Genomic DNA, 20,173 nt, shown 5'->3' with positions numbered 1-20,173 from the left:
CACGTGAGCTGATTTTGAGTGGCACTCTGCTGCCAGCCGGGGTCCCGGCTGCTGGCCCCACTCAGCCCGCTGCCTGCCTGAATGAATGGAACTCCAGGCCAGCAGCAAGCTGAGCGGGGCCGGCAGCTGGGACCCCGCCTGGCAGGGGCCGGTCGACGGAACCCCACACCGGCAGTGGGCTGGGCTCAGCCCACTGCTGGTCTGGGGTTCAGTCTGCCACCCATGCTGCCGGTCTGGGGTTCCCTCCGCCGGCCCCTGTAACTGTAAAATGTATTACTGGCATGCGAAATCATTTCCTTACTGTAATTTAAGAAGACTTGGCACATCACTTCTCAAAGGTTGCCGACCCCTGCCTTAGACCTGTGAGTAACCCACATTAACCATCCAGCTCAACCACTCTCCATCGCACCTGGGTGAACCCAGCAGAGGTTCGAGGAATGGGGCAGGTGTGGAGGTGGGGTAAAACACACTCTACACAAGCCAATTTGCCATGACAGGGTCAATTCCTTCCAGACACTAAATATAATGAGCAAGGATCAACCCAGCTCAGTAGTCATATAGGCAGCAACTGAGCAAGGTGATTAACCATGTGCCTACCTTTAAGAATGCAGTGCAGTTGTAGCCATGTCAGTCCTAGGATATGAGAGAGACAAGATGGGTGAGGCAACATCTTTTATTGCACCAACTTCTGTTAGTGAGAGACAAAAGCTTTTGAGCTACACAGAGCTCTTCTTCAGATCTCTCTGACCAACAGAAGTTGGTCCAATAAAAGACATTACCTCACCCACCTAGTCTCTCTAATACCTTTAAGCATGTGAGCAGTCCTATTTCCTTCAGTGAGACTACTCACACATTTAAAGTCAGGCATCTGCTTAAGTGCCTTGGTAAACTGGAGCCTGAATCAATTATGCTATGAAAACTATCCATGTCTGTCGAGGTAGTGCAAACAGATCCTACATCATCTAAGCAGTAACCTGTCACCTCCTGCGGACGTACCTGGTCCCATCAGCATGAGAGAGCAGGAGCGTTCCAAGTCTCCTACCAACTGACTCTTATTTCCACTCCTCTGCACTACAACTAGGTAATTCATCCAGCCAGCAGAATTTGAATCTGCCATGTTCAAGCTAGGATCTGTGCACAAAACTTGCTGATTCAACTCAGTGATGGGGGAAACAGAGTAGGAGGGTAGCATCTGGCAATGACTCAGAAGGGACACAATCGCAAATCATACACCTTATACAGGAAAGTACCCTACAGAGGCAGTGTTGTACAACAACCAACTTTTTCTAGGCTACATAAAAAATTAAAACTATCTCCCAGGTTTTTGTTTACCAAGCTTCTTCATTGATAGACCTAGACCTTTCTGAAGTTATAAAAAGGCCTTTTGTGGCCAAAAAAAACCCCAACAGCATAAACGGAAGTTATTTTCCCTTATTAGAAAAACTCATGCAGAAAATTCTGAGACCCAGCTCCACAATGAACATAAATAATGAACCCCAATACTGTTTACATATCCCAAGTGACAAAAATACAAATGCCAGAAAGTTATTTCTGAATTCAAATGATATAAGAATAATGTCTACCTCAAAGCCTGTTACTTTAGGGGTTTAAGACAAAAAACAATTGTTTCACTACAAATAATGGCTTATTTTTGATATTGTAGTGTTAGCTGGGCAAAGCAACTGTTATCATTTTTACAACTACTTTTCCACAGTGTCCTTTAGGTTTGATTATTCCCTACCACTGGTAAGGTCAGATGACAAGTTCATAAAAACCTCTAAATCAACAAGACGACTTCAAAACCCAAGATAAATCATTTTATTTCTAAGCCTATGCAGAATAGTCAATGCACAGACAAGAACATCAGATATAATGACTGCATTAAACAAGGCTTCATGAGAAATTTATGAAGTAGAATTTTTCTTTTTTTCTGGCTTTCTAAGAAAAGGCAACAGAAATTTTTCCAGGAAACAAAAATGAATCCCAAAGGCCAGCAGCCTTATTTTACTAACATGATCTTGTAAAATCAAATAAAATAGTGTTGTTTTCTATTTTCTGCTGGTTTTGTATTATTTTGGTTTTAAGAGAGAAGGGACTTCAATATCAAATCACTGGCAACACTATATGGATTTGATTATCTTTAAATTAATTCTTGGAAACATTAAAATATCAGAGAGCATCTTATAAACCTGGGAAGGAAAATATTTTATTTAATCATCAGTTAGGAAACATACATAACATGACCAATTTTTTAAAAAATATCTTACCAAGGTAACATAGCTGTACACACAGTGCATCCTAAACATTAGTGTGGGCCTTTGAGGGGTTGGGAGAAATAGGAAGGAATGAGGGTGGGGAGTTGTTCTTTTTGTTTTTAATTCAGCAAATGTTGACAAATAGATTATGGAAAAACTCAATTTGCAGAACCATCATAAATAATTAAACCAGTTAGAGTCTTGCATTAGTTAGAGTCTCCAGGATCAGGCCCTTAAAAAAGAAATGATTAATTGAAGTAAATCAATAAGAAACCTACGACACCTTTATTTTATAAAGGAACTTCATTAAAACATTCGTTTCCATTTTAAATGGTTGACATATGGGTTTTTTAAACAGATAATCTTATGTGGTACTATTGTGTTCTATAAATTAACTATGTTGTCAGAAAAAAATATATTAAATGGCAGACTAGGACTCACTCAAACTTATGCTTTGAAAAGCTGAGTAATTTCAGACTTTCTACCCAAGTTCTCCATTTGCTTAGCTAACCATCGTCTCCCAATTATTACTATTTTACACCATATCAAACAATTCACCATATTTCTAGAGCACAGTCAAAATTTCCTGCTACATTATGTATTAATAAATGTAATCAGACCATACCCACATACAACTGGTCAGCATAAATCAATGTCACTTTTGAGCAAGTGTTAGAGGGACAGAAAGTGACACTTCACACTTGATGTTGTCAAAATGTCATGTAAATGTGCATTACAGGCTATATACATGCTGGCTTAAATTCATTCCCAAATAGCACTTCCTATGTCATAACAATGTGCATCTGTAAATTTGCTTGACCTGATAAAAATCATGGTTATAGTTTTCATTTGGAAATCTAAAAGCACATAATGCATTTTTAATTCTAAAGTCTTGTGACACTTAAGGCAGTTCTGATACTCTTTTTTGTTTCTTTGCAAGTTGTATTACCTGCCCTTCTCCAACTGTCTCGGTATCAATAACAGTGATGATCCCAGGCACCAGAGGACTTCGACGAGTATTGCTATGAACTAAAATCTCTTCTTCAGTTGCTCCTGAAGGCAATGTCCCTGTCAGCTGTGTAACCACTTTCCCAACCATTGTAAGTCCAGTCTTTATCGTCTATAAAAAGAAAGAGAACCAATAAATACAGTTTTAGGGCTGTTTTTTCAGATCTACATTGAAATTTCTCTCACAGCACAATGAATGTGGTGACTAGATTGCTCATCACCATACATCAAGAAACACACAAAACAAATTAAATGGGTTTTTATAACTGACATACTAATTGTGTGAGACGCTACATGTAGTAATATTCTATTTAAAAGGCTTAGCAAGCCACCAACAGAGTTTGATCTATCTTGTGAACTGGTTTTCTTTGGAAAATAAAATGTAATTTCACATATTTTATTCAGGGGCTTCAAAAACATTGATAAAAGGAAGAGAAGTATTCACTGTAATGACTTTAGACATTATGTTAATTTTTTTCTTTTTAAAACTAACATTTTTATTTGTTTGTTCCCGCAGGTACTGAGCAAAATCCACCACAGTTGAAAGCATTACAATACACTGATATTATAACAACAGGGGACAGGTGCACAGAACCCATTGAAAGAAGTGCAGTGTGAGTACACAGATCACATTTCTATTGCCATATGACCTTTCTCCTCTATGATGATGAACTACAGAAATATACAAGGTTTGTCCTTCATTTCATTTGATACGTCACCTCAGAGATGGTAACAGGGATCAAATGTAAGTTGTAGCTGCAGTGAGAGGAATAAAGGCATTACACATTCACTGCATAAGAATGGCCATACTGGGTCAGACCAAAGGTCCATCTAGCCCAGTACCCTGTCTTTGAACAGTGGCCAACGCCAGGTGCCTCAGAGGGAATGAACAGAACGGATAAACAAAGTGATCCATCTCGTCGCCCATTCCCACTACATAGAGAAATACTTACTTAGGACCAAATCATGCTTGACTTACTCATATGATAATAGTCCCACTGAAGGCAATGGTATCCAGATGAGTAAGACAGGAAGGATGTGGCCCTTTCTGGATATAAAAGGGACAGACATTTATTTCTCAAGAATTCACCTTTTGGAGTCCTAATATTGTTTGAATAGGAGACCCAAAACCAGTAACATTAAAGGCTACATCTTCAAAGTAGTGGGAAGGAGGACTTCCAGCAGATCACACAAATCCTACTACCAGTAATGGGACTTATTGTTCATGCTTCCCAGGCATTGTTTTTAAATTTTATCCCTGGCACTGGGTTTTATACTTTACTAACTTTTTTCTACTGGTGGTGGTGGAATAGGACAATTGGGGAGAGATGGGTTAAAAAAACTACAACTCCGTAATGTTTTTCCTGGTACCAAGGACCGCCTCTGATAAATAAATATAATAGGAGCTTAAGAACAGAATGACATTGCGACAAATAAATTCTTAACTAAAATGACAAGCAAAGCTGCCTGCTAAATTGAAAAGGAAAAAAGATACAGATCAAAAACTGAAACCAAGAATAAGCCACAAATCAATTGTAACTGCTTTGTTTAGTGCTAAAAACTCAAACTGCAGTGATTAGAAAACACATTAGTGTTCATCAATTAGCAGCCAAACGTTTGTTTTAATAATTCATAGGAAAAGACTTACACAAAGTCTGGTAGTGTGTTGTCAGGAAAGCCTCTGAAGGACCAACAGAATTAGGCGCCACACTGTATTGATGGCAATTTCTAGCCAGGAAGCCTGATTAACCTCTGAGATGCCTCTGTTGATGTACTTACCCCATTAATGCTAATGGAGATGCTACCACTTAAAACTGAGCCATGCCTTTATCAACGGAATACCTTTTGGTTTTAAAGTGTTTAGTAATATATCCTGCTATTTGCTTCTTATCTTGATCTTTTCATACTCACATCAATGAATAAGAAAGAACAAACTTTAACAGCTAATGTTTCATCCAGAAGATTAAAAATAATATACAACAAAACAAATAACGGTATCTGAAGGGAAAGACTTAAAAGTTAATACCACAATACTGTGTTATAACACACAGGCCTTCAGAAAAAACTGACCAATACTGATGTGACATACATTTGTAATTAAGAGCATACACTAATGCAGTGGTATTTCATGCAGCCAGAAAATGTAAGCATGACAGACTCAGTAAAATACATAGAAAGATTATGTGGCAAGAACAGGTTAGAATGAGCCTCTTAAGAAAGTAACTGCAATATTATATCTAGTTAGATTATATAGTGACACGCACACTATTTAAGTCTTTCTTTGAAAAACATAGCATGCTTATCTAACAAGTTGAACTACTGTCATATGTTATACCAGATTGTGACTGCAAGCCGTCTGAAAAATAATAGGTGTACAAAGATTTGGCCAAGTCCATTAGTACATAAATATCAGTGCAAAACCATTACGTTACTTATTCCCTTGTGCTATGTGAATATTTGCAAAAACTTCCCTGGTAATCTTTAACCTTTCCCATGCCATATCAGCTGTCCTCCCTATCCATTAGTGCTAATGGCCTTGCTCTCACATAAGCTGTTAGTACTCATTAAGAAGTTATCAGGTATCAAGAGAAAACAGATGCAGTTTTTGCTAAATCACTTTACCACCTTGGGATTAAGATACACCAAAAAAGAATCAACTAGAGCAGTTATTAGGTGACAAGAAAACTTGGTTTATAATATGATGTTAGACATTAGGCAGACCATCAAAAGAGGTTTTAAGTTTAAATAAATGTATGAGTTTTCACTTTTCAGCTTTCTTCATTATTGATGGGAATTCTTAGTGAGTGAACACATGATATTTTCCTAAAAATGAAATTCATTTTTTCAATGTTTTCTTGTAAACAACTTGCACTACATTTAAATGCAAAATCTCAAAACTTTGCGTAGTGCAATTAGACACTTAAAAAAACCTGTTCATCTTCATTCAAATATAAACAGTTATTTTAATTTTAAAAAAACCTATGTACTCATCCACTGTTTAATCTAAAAAAAGACCACACCTTTAATTAACGGAGAAAATTAAAATGTATCATCCAATGACAGTTGAGCTGTTTAGTTTTAACAAGGTCTTATGTCCTTTTAGTGATAAAATGATGTATTGTTCTTTCTCAAAAAGGGAACAAAAAGTTGACATAAAAATGTAAATGTTTCCAAATTAAGACTCTGGAAGGAGAAGCTGGAATATTTGAAAGAACCAAAGATTCTACTGATACGCAAATACCCTGGTAATCAATAATTAAATCGAAAATATGGTTTGAACAACATAACAGTTCCTTTGATTCAAACAATTTTAGATCCAAATTTGAACCAAACTTTTGATGAAGTTCTGAAATGAAATTCTTGACTTTCCCTTCTCCAGACATGATGAGAACCATATGTGCTGAAATAGCAGAAAAGTGGTTTCACGAGATATAGAGAGGAAGGGAATCTACTGGCTACCCTTAAGAAAGGTATGGAAGGGTTGCCTGCCATGCCACCCCAAGACTGAATTAGGAGAGAGAAGGCGTACCTGGACACCTCTTTAAGAGACTAGAGAATGAGCTGGTCTGGCTGATCACCTGCTCAACACACAGTTGTTAGCAAAAAGCGGGGTCTCTCTTCAGGTAGATGAAGAAGCCAAAGGAGGGGAAGGCGATGGAAAAGCGTGTTCTCCCCCTCCCCCCCCCAAAAAAAGCATGGATACTGCAGATAAGCAACTTCACATCTGGATGATTATCTAAACCAAACCCCTGGAAGTTCACCAATCACTAAAACCACTCAATAATAATGAGCTTCATTCCTGGAAGATGCTACATGCCTTCAGTCCCATTTCACTGACTTTACCGGCAGTGGAGAAATCCATGGGACCTGAAGCACACCATGCAAAGCAATTTTCATCTTTGTGAACAATAATAACTTCCCTGATACACTCTATTAAATTATCAACATTTTAAAATGTTTCTGTTTCCACGGCATTTATGTTCAGTGAAGCTGCTGAAATTATCACTACTGTGATCTGCCTTAGAATACACATAGATAGTCAAACAAATGGGAAGAAATGAAAATAAGAAATAAGAAAATAAGATCAGAGAGGCAAAATGACCCATGGAAAAGTTAGCAACAGCAGAGAGGGGAGTTTTTGTCAGATGCATGAAGTGGGAATAGTGAAAACTACTCTGGCTGTTCAAAACAAAATCCTTCTAGACATCTAAAATAAAGATCATCAAATAATAAATCCATGATATTGTGAGTTTCTCCAATATTGCTAGGATAAAAAGAGTCAACGTCTCCTAATGTGATGGTGGTTTTGAATTTAGCATTAAATGTTAACAGGGGTAGCTCTAGCACTGCCAGATAAAGGGATTGAGGATAACTCTTGAAATTGTTGATTATGCAGGAGGCCTACTTCATATGATAAACTCATGGGAACCACATTATGGAGAAAAAAAGCTGTTAGTTACCGAGGCATTTATCAAGTTAACCCATCAAATGTCATCATAGTAAATATTTTCCAAAGCTACCGAGTGTTTCCTCTGAGGATCTCCAAGTGGGAGCTCTCAGATGGAGTTCTATCACTATTACTCCTTACCAAACTTTATCTTCCTTCTCTGTGTAAAGGTTCCTCCACGTCCCTCAGTAAGAGATTGGAATCAAGACCCACAAAAGGCTGAATTCCAAGGTCATTTGAGAAAAAAAGAACTTTTATGGGACCGCTCCGAATTCAAAAGGGACAGAATAGGGAATAAAAAAGAACATACACTTTAAAAGAAGCTAACACCTCCATTGATCAAAGGGATGGATCCTAGACCATTTCATGCAGATAAGATATAATCACAGTTGAGGCCTGTAAAGGAAGATTTACTTAAACAAGCAATATGGTGAGGTAATGGGAAGGGCAAAGGGCAACAGATATTTGGAGTGTATATTTGCCTCTGAGGTAAGTCAGTGTTTCAATACCAGGAAGTGGCATTTTGCTTATTGCTACGCAGTTTGATTAAATCGGTCAAAACAAAGTTATTAACTTTGTTCCATGCTTTAGACTTGCTAACAGACACAAGAGTTTCAAAATTTGTTAGCAAAAAGCACAAACATAATTAAGACACCAATCCTGCAAATGCTTACACATGTGCACTCACTTAAGTAGTCCCATTGCCTTCACTTAGACTATTAACATGAGCCAAGTTCTGCATGTGCATAAATGTTTGCAAAATTGGGGCATAAATTTGTATCAGGTTTGTACTAATCAATTGGACCTTGGTCAACTAGCCTCCTGACTATCAAAATTTCAGGCTGAAAATATTTACACTGTCCATTGATGTGGACATGGAAACAAGGAAACACGGAAATCATATGGTTAAACAAGGAGGCTACAACGTTATTAACAGCCTACAGCTAACTGGAATATATCACCCAACACTAGCCTACACGTTTGTTCGCTGATCTGAACTGGCACCTTGAAAGTGAGTGTGAACCCATGCTCTCTCTATACACACTCAGGCCAATCAAGGAACCCTGACTGGATACCAGAGTCCCAACTTTCTCCTCTCTTTCTTGGCAGAGGTAGGATAGAGGAGAAGAGCTACAAGTAGCAGCAGACATAGAGGTGCACTCCTGTCATTATGGCACATGAATGCCCAGGACCAGTGTCCAAGCAGCCCATTCGGTTTTAGAGTCTTCAACTGGACCCTGTCTAGCCTCGACTGCACTGGACTCCCCAAATACAAACCTCCTGGATGCCAAGTGGAATGTGAAAAAAAAATCTACATAACTATTTGCCAGTTTCCCAATACAGGAAAGATGCACCTTCCCGACCCCAAAACTGGGAATCAGCCCAGCCCCTGGCACTCTCAAAAATCCAGCATATTAGTGAAAGGCACGACAAACAGGGCTACTCAACCCAGGATGCACCTTTTTTTTTTTTAATCATCCCCTTCCCAAACTTCAGCAACAGAAAGAGCCAAGACCCCGGCTTGCACTGCCCAATGGTAGCTGCCGTGGATGGGATGAGCCCCAGAGCCTGGACCCAGATGCTGCATGTGATCCTGTCTCCCCATACAGCATGAAGAAAGGAAGGAGGCAGAAGTGGGAAGCAGCAGCCCCCATCTACTAGAGGCAAAGAGGTAGGGATAGAGCAGGGAGGATGATGAACACTGTCTCAAATCCCCTTGGCCAAAATCTCCCTCCCTCCCCAGAAGGTTGTCTCCACTGTTCCCAGTCCCAACCACACTCCACCCCGGCTTGCAATGTATTAAATGTCTCATTTAAATATATGCCTTCCCCACCACTTATACTGTACACAAGAGTCCCTGAGTCTCCCCCGCCCCTATTTACACAATGGGATCACAACTAACCAAGAACCCCAACAATTGACAAGAGAAACATGGCATTTGGATGTAACTGAAGATTTCCATTCTACTCTGTACTACCAACCCAGAATTCCTTCCCCAAGTATTAGAGGGTTCGTAGCATGCGTTAGTGCATATTATCTAATGGCTTTCTATCTTTTCCCAGCTCTGATTATTACCTTGCTGTTATATAGGGTCTCACACATTTTTCTTTCCTGCGACTATACAAATATTCTCCCTGTTTATTGCACCATCGTTATTTTCAAGTTTGTATGTATTTGGCTCGTATGTATTGGGTGAAATTCTCCAGCCTGTATGATGCAGGAGGTCAGACTAGATCATCATAATGGTCCCTACTGGCCTTAAAAACTATTAATCTATGGTCTTGTCTAGGGACCCTTTCGTGCTTTCTGACAGACACTCTCTGGCTGGATTTTTCAGTCCTTGTAACAACACAAAACAAAAAATTAGCCTTTGATCTGCAGGGACTATTCAATGTGTGCTACTCAGTTGTACACAGAGTTTAAACAACATTGTGGCCTGCTCTTTCCAATGGCCTATCGGGCCAGACTCTTGCTTACATGAAGGCCACTTTATGCTGCTCTGGTAGTATAAAGTGACCCTCATGTAAACAAGAATCCAGCCTATTTGAGCACAGTTATAGCAAATGCTACTGAACTCGTTAGCTAAGCCATTTGCCCTTTTTAAAAAGAATGCTAATGCTGATGAGACGGAAAGTATTTTTTTCAACTTTTTCCACTGAGTGTGAAGATACTCAAAGCAGATATTACAGATTTAAAATAGTATCTTCAGGAGGAGGAAGATCCAAATTTCCCCTCAGCAATGTAAAAACCTGTGATTTTTCTCCCCCTCCAACCACAGCACAGTTGAGTTCTAAAGCCATCTTGATGGAATACATTCATTTTTTTATTTGCTTTTATATGAAGCAGCATGACCTTTGCTTCTCTTTGTGGGTTCTTTAAACTGTTGTTTTGTTCGGTGCAGTTGTGCTTTCTATTCCATGCTATCATTTAGAGTCTCTTTGTAATCCCTATGATTAGAACTGTTTTGTTGTGTATTTCACAAATCACAAGGCTTGTGGTTATGAGAAAAGCTTGTAATCAGCATGAACTTCGCCAGCCAACACTGAAACTCACTTTTTTGTGTGTGAAAAAGAACTGACTTCTCCAAATGTGAGAGGTAAAATCTCCAGGAAAAAAAAATGCATGCTCTTTTGGCTTGCCTAAGATTTTTCCATGAAAACTCAGAAGCTTCCAAACACACAGAGGAACGCTGTTCCGACTAAGCAAACCATAGGCACTGGTATCTAAATGTAAACATTATTATTAACACTCAGAGGCTTTTTTGAAGGTTATAATAACTGGAGCTGGGTGAATAACTGATTTTTTAGTTCGGTGACTGAACTCTAAAAATCTGAAAAATAATTCGGTTTGTATCAACCTGAAACAACAATTTTTTAGGTTTTTATTGCCAGTGAAAAACAACAAAAAAAATCATTTCAGGTCTAACAAAACGCTTCCTTTAACTTGAAATGTTTAGTTTTCAGGGGGAGGAGGGGGGCTTGGGGTTTTCTACTAATTTTAATTTTGAAAATGTTGAAATGAAACATTTCTCTGTTTTTAGAATTTCTTCCCCTATTTTTTTTCCAGCCAAAACTATTTGCCGAAATAAATTCAGCCAGCTCTGGTAAAGTAAGTATATAATTAATTAGCTCTTCTATCCCTCAAGTACAATTTTATCACCCTTGAAATACAGTAAAAATATAGTATTGGAGCAAATATATCCACAAAGCACCAGGCACTGCTGTGTTTATAAACTGAGTATCAACATGCTAAGAGATCAGTCCTGCTTGAGTAGATTTAACTGAGAATGCTCACATGAGCAAGAGCTGGTAGTGTGACTAAAGGTTTGAAATATAAAAGGTCCAATCCTGAATGACACTGAGTGCCTACTGAGAGGCATGGAGCAAAGGCTGCTCAGAAATGTGCAGGATCTGGCCCCTATATTTTGTGTTAATATTATTAAAGCAATTCCAGCACCTTTCTGAGATTCTTTTCTATTTTGTGAATTAGAAGAGGGGGGGGGGAAATCTCAATACAGTTCAGCAAGGGAATCTGATCATCACTGCACACGATAACTTCTTCCAGCGGTTGCTGATGTACTCACTTTGGCAGCACTAATGACTGTGGCAGTGTAAGACTGAATGTTGTCTCCACAGGCTCCACCACGGGACTGATGGCACCGGATCAGCTGCGAGGAGAAAGACAGCCAGCAAGTCACTATTATTAAACTATACAACCCCGTAACCCATTAGCATAGCTCTTATTTATCATGTACAGTGGCGTGTTTTTTCATACAAATAGCAAAAAGCCCTGCTCAGACACTTAACCCCTTTTTATAATCTTCTGGGTGCCACCCAGACTGTCGCATGCTCAGCTTTGGTTTTCAATTACAAGATGAGTAGTCCCTAAGAATTCATAAACTTTGAAATGGTGGGATTTTGGGTCTGGCAGCATTACCGCAAATAAATTTAAATAAACATAATCAACGGCTTTAGCGATGTCTACATAACTTTAAATATTTGACATCCTATGAATTTGGATATGGCTTTCCCCCCTACTTCATTATTTTTTTTTTTATTATACAGACTCCAGCAAGGAGAAAAATGACAAAAGAAAAAAGTTTGCTACATGTACATTTTTAATTCTTTGGGCTTTGTAGAGATTTAATATGTCTGCAATTGCATTGCTTCTAGACTGCTTTTCTTTTATTATTAATACACCAAAACAGGACACCTCTAGCCCCTATCAAACAACTAATGAAGACTGCCAGTTAAAAAAAATGGCAAATGAGTCACTGATATTAAGTGTTGCTACATAGAAAATGTTGACTCTCTAGTTGCTTCCTTCTATCATTTTTGTTGAAAGAAAGAGGTGAAAGGGATAAAAATCACCCTAAACTATATCTTCTCCTGAAAATGCCTCTTTGTAATTCTATTAAAATGGGTAAAAAAGTAAAAATTAAACTGAAAAAGGGAAATAGTCAATGTATCCGAGGGAACCATCAGTGGCTGAAGTTGCCTTTTGACCTATTTGTTTTCATAATTTGTTTAAATTTGCTGCTGCAGCATTTGCAAAACTTACAGATCAGTGTGTAAATTGAACAACTACTGTAGCTGACCGATGGGTGTGGTGTTTCATCAAGAGGCAGACCTAAATTTGGACAGAGGTATAACAGCAGGCAAATTAATAAAAGCTGCCTCTCTGATCGTCCTTGGCTCAGTTCTTACAAGCAGCTATTCCTGTCACAGGAATGTAACCAAGGGTGAACATGACAAAGGTAAGTGCTTCCATTTTAAAATACAAACCATACTCTGGTAACTGAAAGTGAAGTTTTCAAACACATCTTGTTTTAAATTTGCAGTGATCTTTTAGGACTACACGGGGTAAAAAGAGTGCTAATTACTTTCCTTGGCATCTAATTTTTCTCTCTTTGACTCTGAAAATAATCACAACTAATTCAATATTTTATGTTCTCAAAGACAGCTGTGGTCTAATGGATTGAGCCCGGAGGCAGGCAGCCAGAAATTTTTGAGTTCTAATCCCCAGTCTACCCCCTCACTTGCTGTGTGGTCTTAGGCAAATCCTTGGACCACTTTGTGACTCAGTTTCCCCTAATGGTTAAATAGGCATACATCTGTCTTTACAGGGGTGTTGAGAGTTATTGTTTGAAGAGCTGAACACGATTTTTAAGGTGTTAATTGCCAATCAAGCTATATGATGCAATCTTACACTGAAACTCTCCTTTTTCTGCCTGTACTGTTCTTGTATATCCAGGCCCTGTAAGCTCACACAGTTGAATAAGGTACAGTACATAGAGCAGAGGGACGATATAACTGCAAACAAAACACAGCTGGTAGGTCTAACTTTTGGCCTACCATCATTTGTCAATGTCCTTTTAAAGACTGTAGCCTTTTTTTATTTTTATTTTTTAACAAGTCTGTTCCCGTGGTTTAGATAAAATCATTCTGGCTTCTCTATTACAGAAAATATTTAAAATTTAAGCCATTCCTTACCTTGTTTTCTGCATAAGCAAGCCAACGACTCCCAAGAGCAATGGGATTCATGTTTGGCCCCGGACAAGGATAGCAGCCTGAAAATTTTCAAAAGGCAGCACTGAGAAATATCTTAATGACTTCTTACAAAGAATTTTACTTATTGCCAAGAAAACAAAAAGTCTAAACAAAGAGCCTTCAATTGCTAATATCACTCAGCAAATGCTTACATTTTTGTAGCTGAAGATAAGATTGTGGCTAGATGAGCCATGTTATTAACAGTTAGTTAATTAATGGTAAATGCAAATTTTTCCTTATGTCTGAGTTTCTTACTTTTTAAAAATGTCATTTTCGAAGGCTGAGAATGGAGAATAGATTTTACAACTTTAAGAAACCCATCACTCAAAACTGCATGGGATATTAACTTTTCATTTAAGTTATTGGGGTTTTTAGTACTTTGAAAAGTGGATTTCTCCACATTGTGAACCAAGTAATTCTATATATTTACAGCATGATTAAGTTCATTTCACTGAATGCCTGCTGGTGATCAATAACTACAATGAGGTCAAAATCATTTTAGGTGTCTGTGGGTGGGTTTTGTTTGTTTTTAATAGAAGTATTTGTGTTTACAGGTCATCTCTCACAAAGACTTATGTGGGTACTTAACTTTACCCACTATGAGTGAAATCCTCACCCCATTAAAATCAATGGCAGAACTCCCATTGACGTCAACTTGCAATTTCACCCTGCAAGCAGTTCCATTAAGTCATTGGGACTACTCACAATGTATTAAATTAATCCCATATGTAAGTATTCATGAAAGAGCGAGCTATAACAGCATTGACTAGAATCATGAACAGCATAGAAGAGGTGGTATGCAAGCTTCCCTTGCCTAGCTTTATTAACACATTTTAGTTTTGGCTTGCAACATCTCTTCTATCCCAGTACTGAGTCTCTTTTAAGCAGACTGCCTATCATGACAAACTGCGTGCTTGTTTTGTGGTGTGTTTACAAAACTGTGCTTTCTTCCTGCCAAACTCTTCGTTCGTTATCACCTTCATTGACTCAAGCTCGGCATCAGAACTCCAGTTAGCTTCATACTAAAAACTTTCCATCGCTCATAGAATCATAGCTATATAGGGCTCAGAGGGACTCGAGAGGTCATCTAGTCCAGACCCTGCACCGAGGCAGGATCAAATATACTTAGACCACACTTGGTCCTACCTGTTATTCAGTCTGTGTTATCAAGGAAAATAGGTGCACTTGCAAATACACAAAGTCTTAAAATTATTATATATTATATTATATGCATAAGGCTAGGATTCAAAGTTAAAAACAACACAGCACAGAAAATAACAGTACTGAAAAGCAGCTAAAGTTAAAGATACCCTTGAATATTTGAAAAGGCGAGGGTTAAATATATATATTTTTTAAAGTTGCCAATGTTTAAAATTAACTTAAACTAGATGGGATGCTAAATGTAACTAACAGAAAGAATCAAAAGTTAACAAAAATATAGAAAATTCTAGTGTTAGTTATAAACAAAAGTGGGATTAAAATAAAAAATATTATAAAGACAGGTTTTAGAACAATTTGACAGAAGAAAGAGTAAAACCTAAATAAAAAGCATAAAGGGGAAAAAATCTGGAACTAAAGGCTGAGCTCTTACAATTGCACTCTGACCAGTTTGTGGTATACTGTGCCCTGTTCTCCTTCCCTGGGTCTTTTTGGGTCATTTTAGATTGTAAGCTCTTCGGGGCAGGGAACACATAATACTATGAAGTCCAATCATCCCAACTGGGACCTGTAGGCACTACAACACTATAAATAATATGTAACATTTTTGCATACCATTTAGGGCTCCAATCCTGCAAACATCTATGCCTGTGCAGCTCCTAACCCCAATGCATTGTGCTACTAACATCAATGGGATTTCACACAGATATAAGTAATTCAACTGCAGATATTTGCAGAATTGGGGCCTGATGCGTGATCTGATTCTGAGTCACCAAATGCGAAAGGCTAGTGCAATAAGGTCCTGAGTCAGTAAAGTACCTTTAACCATGTGAATAGCCTTATTTGCTGGATTGAGGCCAATACTATCTAACACAGCATCTAAATGTTGGCATGGCTGGCTAAGGGAAAATTATTCATGTTAACTATCTTGGGGGGAGGTGTACAAAATATGAAAACTACAAATAATTTTAACAAGAAATATCATAGGCAGTGTATAAAGCCTGGATCCTATCAAAGGATTAACCATGCATATTTTCCTCAATTATCTTCCTGAAGATCATTCACAGGAAGATCAATTTAGAGTATTTCTTGCTTATTGGTTGACCAAGATAAAAGGTAAATAAAACAATGCATTTAAAATGTTTATCTATGCCTCTGTCATTTACTGGAGTTTTGGTTAATCCAAATCATAAAGGGTAGACTGGGGTCAGTTAACCAGCATTTTAGACTAGTACACACCTTTAGCAACAAAAAGGAATGGAAGGACTTGCAGAACATAGTGCGTTACAGTACAGTGGAGAAGTGACATACAAAGAGAAAGCTAAATATAGCTACACTTCTATTTGACCCATTTATTTCATGGGTCAAATTCTTGTATACTGATCAGTTAACTACAATAAGAACAAGTAAATCTATTCCTTGTCTAAGGTTGACGGGGACTACAGATAAGAATGATCCTAGTATACCATTCTCTCTCATACTAGCTGTAGACCTTTATCATTTGATTCTTGAACAGCCACTTGGCCAGCATTTTTAGTGAGGACAAAGGCAACACATTTTCCTATGGCATTATTTTCTACACTGTGCAGTGCTGAAAGAGATTTAATACAATTTATTAGCACACACCAATTAAACTTATTTTAATATATAATTATTATATACAAAACGCGAGATTTTAAAATCTCCCTTACATACATACATACATACATATGTATGTATTTATGAGAGAGACTCAAATATGTATTTGAAGATACTTCTTTCTGGACACATGTAGAAGTGGATATTAGACTCGTCATGCTGCGTGCGTTAAATCACGCCCAATATCTATTTTTCGGAGTAGAGGTGGGAGTACTATAAAATTCAAAAAATCATAATAAGCCATTTCAAAGGTCATGAAGCCATGGTAACAGAAATAGCAGCAATTCATCCCACTAAACCCATCTCAAGCCACGAAAGCAAAACCAAGCAAGCATTTTGTAAGATGCCTTTTCACCTTCTTGATCTCAGGAAGGAAAATGAAAGCAGGGAGTAAGATGCCACAATTGTTATTGCACTCTGAAAGTGCATCCAATGTGGGCAGCCAGAGCCTCTTAAGGAAAGAATGCAAAAATCCTTCTTAAGGTTGTAAATACAAATGTGTTCTTCCGATGACATTATTGCTGTAAACCAGTAAGGACTTAATGCTGACCTCAGCTTCAGCTTGTACAACTGCTATCTGGTTCAGTAAAGACATGCAGGTCCTATGAATTCCTCCCCCACTCTCCGTACATCAGATATCCACGAAAAGATGTTAAGTGTTAAAATTTGTCTCAGACATCTTTGTTTTGTAATCAGACTCCTGTGCTTCCCAATCCCCACAACTACTCTGGGGTAGATACCAAAGAACAAACTGATATTAATCTGATAATGAAACTGATATTAACGGATAGCGAAAAACACATAAACCTGGCAAAAAGAAAGCAATTTAAAGACAAGTTCCCTTTTGGGGGGGGGGAAAGCTGTTACTGATCATTTGAATGAACTGAAGACAGCAAGGAAACATAAAAAGCTTCATTCCTTCGGTTGAAATGAGTCTACACAGAAAATTAAGAGTATCTCTAGTAACAGGTGTTTTTATTAACTGTATCATTATGTTACAGGCAGTACACTATAGGTTTGCTCAACTTAATACAAATCTACTTGCAAATTAGTTCCAATAATGACCTCCGCTGAAGTCAGCAATTCAACTCAGTACTAAACTCTCTTCTCTCAATTAAGAAAAAAAGACTGTAAAAAAAAAAGAACGCAATACTGTTCACTTTTCTTTGTGACTCTGTGTTTTGGAATCTTCCTGCCCCATAAGAATAAACAAAGGGTTATATTTTATGGGAAGAAAAGCAAAATTGTTTTTCTGCTATCCAAAAAAACACTTACAGCTGGAGTCAGCAGAACATCATCTACTCGGCAAATGTAAAGACAAACAGCGTGACCTGTCAGGCTTTGCTATCCAATCATTATAAGCATGACTCTCTTAAAGATTAACTTCTACTTCTACTGAACTTCAAAACAACCAAAGAAAAATCCATTCTAAGCAATAACGACAGCAGTTCTTTCATGTTTACAATGAAAATGAACATAATGAGAAAGCAGTGCGAACTGTCAAGAAGACCAAAGTTTCCAAGTTTCAATGAAGGTATCGAGAGGTCATCCAAGAGACGATCACTAAGGGAAAGCCCTTCCAAAAGTACAGCAAATCATATAAGTACTTAGCAACACTACGTCTTATAAGAGGCTTTACTGGGAAGTGTAACCATCCCCCCTCTCTCCCCAATATCAAAGGTGAGCACATAGTAGAGGCTAATTTAAATATTTATAAAATACACAATTACTCTCTCTACTTAAATTAACACACACAGAAAATAAATGAGTTTGCAGTTTGTGGTAAAGGCAAAAGACTCGAACTGAGATTTTAAAACTCTCGATTTAGAAGTAGGGCTCTATTCTCAGCTGTGCTGCAGATTTCCTGTGCTAACTTTGACAAATCACCTAATCTCTCTGTGTCTCATTCTTCCCATCGGCAAAATGGGAATAATACTAACCTACCTCACAATGGTAAGAAAGGCCAAATTCGTTAATGCTCAGAAAGGTCTTCAGCAAAAAGGGCTATATACATGCAAAGTTGTTGTTTTTTTATTACTGAACTGCCTTATTTTAAAATATACGTTCAAAATAAGCACACAGTTTGTGATCATTTAGTTCAAAGCTGGTTTTAGTCTTCTTACTGTTACACTGAATTTGTACAGTTGATTTTACTGGAAATGGAATGATCTCAGCCATAGTACAAGAATGCTGATTAAACCAATACAGTTCTGTAAACCTCTAAGCAATTATGAAATCCCTGCACATTGAGTGATGAGAAGGAAAGGGGTATGAGTTGTATTATTTCTCAACAGCCCTGTGCTATGCAAAACCCTGAACTCTTATAGGACTACTAGCATTCAGAGTCTCATATCCATATACGCACAATACATGTGGTCACCTCTTCTTCTCATGATGGCAACCCATAAACTCCCACTCCAGCGCCCTGCTGCTTTCTGCTCCTGAAGAAAGCTAAGCTCCTCCATTCCCAGAAAGAACTTTCCCCTTTACTTAAATGTATTTTAAAAGCTCCTTTTCTAGTTTCAGTAGCATGAATAGAGGGAGGGTGGTCAGAGGAGAAAGAGCAAAATCCACCTCTTCACCCATTCAGCTTTTAAACAATCAGTGAGTGGGGAAACGGGGCCATTCTGAAGTAAGTCATATAGAATATAACAGGAATTAAACCAATCGGGCTTTCCAGACTTACTCTTAAAGCTTGAATCATCCTATAAAATGTGCAGCAGCAGTTAAAAAAGCTAACTGCATGGCAGGTACCATTTGGAAAGGGATAGATAAAAAGACAGAAAATATCATCATGGCACGCTCCACACCTTGAATACTGTGTGCAGTTCTAGTTCCCCATCTGAAGAGAGAGATATTAGAATTGGTAAAAATACAGAGAAGAGCAACAAAAATGACTAGAGGTATGGAACAGCTTCCATATCAGGAGAGATTAAAAAGACTGGGACTTTTCAGCTTAGAAAAAGGATGGCTAAGGGCGGATAAGATAGAGGTCTATAAAATGTGGTCTATAAGAAGTGCAAGGGACTGGACTAGATGATCTATTGAGGTCCCCTCCAGTCCTAAATTTCTATTATTCTAAAATCAAATGCTGTGTAAAAAGTGAACAGAGAAGTGTTATTTACCCTTTCACACAACACAGGAACCAGAGGGTTACCCAATTAAATTAATAGGCAGCGGGTTTAAAACAAACATAAAGAAGTACCATACTTCTTCACATAACACACAGTCAACTTGTGGAACTCATTGCCAGGATGTTGTGAAGGACAAAAGTATAACTGGGTTCAATAAATAATTAGATAAGTTCGTGGACGATAGGTCCATCAATGGCTATTAGCCAAGGTGGTCAGGGACACAACCCCATGCTCCGGATGTCCCTAACCCTTTGATTGCCAGACGCTGGGACTGGACAACAGCTGATGGATCATTCGATAATTGTGGTTTTGTTTATTCCCTCTGACGCACCTGGCGCCAGCCACTGTCAGAAGACAGGTAACTAGGCTAGATGGACCCTTAGTCTGACCCAGTATGGCCATTCATACTTTCTTAATTCTACAGCAGAGATCATTTTCTGTTAAGGTCAAGGACTTTTCCATAATAGGTAGTGGGAAAAGGAA

At 38.2% G+C, this 20,173-nt stretch overlaps 1 protein-coding gene across 9 annotated transcripts in view; it reads right to left on the bottom strand.

Annotated features, from left to right (window-relative positions):
• BCAS3 (BCAS3 microtubule associated cell migration factor) overlaps window positions 1-20,173 on the bottom strand; it is a 482,555-nt gene that overhangs the window by 374,223 nt on the left and 88,159 nt on the right. For all 9 annotated transcript variants that reach the window (XM_044993805.1, XM_044993810.1, XM_044993811.1 and 6 more), the window contains exons 10-12: window positions 13,704-13,780; window positions 11,795-11,878; window positions 3,205-3,375 (exon numbers count right to left, since the gene is read on the bottom strand). In XM_044993805.1, the coding sequence (XP_044849740.1) occupies window positions 3,205-3,375; window positions 11,795-11,878; window positions 13,704-13,780 (332 nt within the window). The remainder of the gene's footprint in view (window positions 1-3,204; window positions 3,376-11,794; window positions 11,879-13,703; window positions 13,781-20,173) is intronic.

The sequence above is a fragment of the Mauremys mutica genome, chromosome 19, assembly GCF_020497125.1.
Source record: "Mauremys mutica isolate MM-2020 ecotype Southern chromosome 19, ASM2049712v1, whole genome shotgun sequence".
NCBI classification, from domain to species: Eukaryota; Metazoa; Chordata; order Testudines; family Geoemydidae; genus Mauremys; species Mauremys mutica.
The sequence above is the reverse complement of the archived record's forward strand: the minus strand, read 5'-3'. Positions and strand labels throughout refer to the sequence as shown.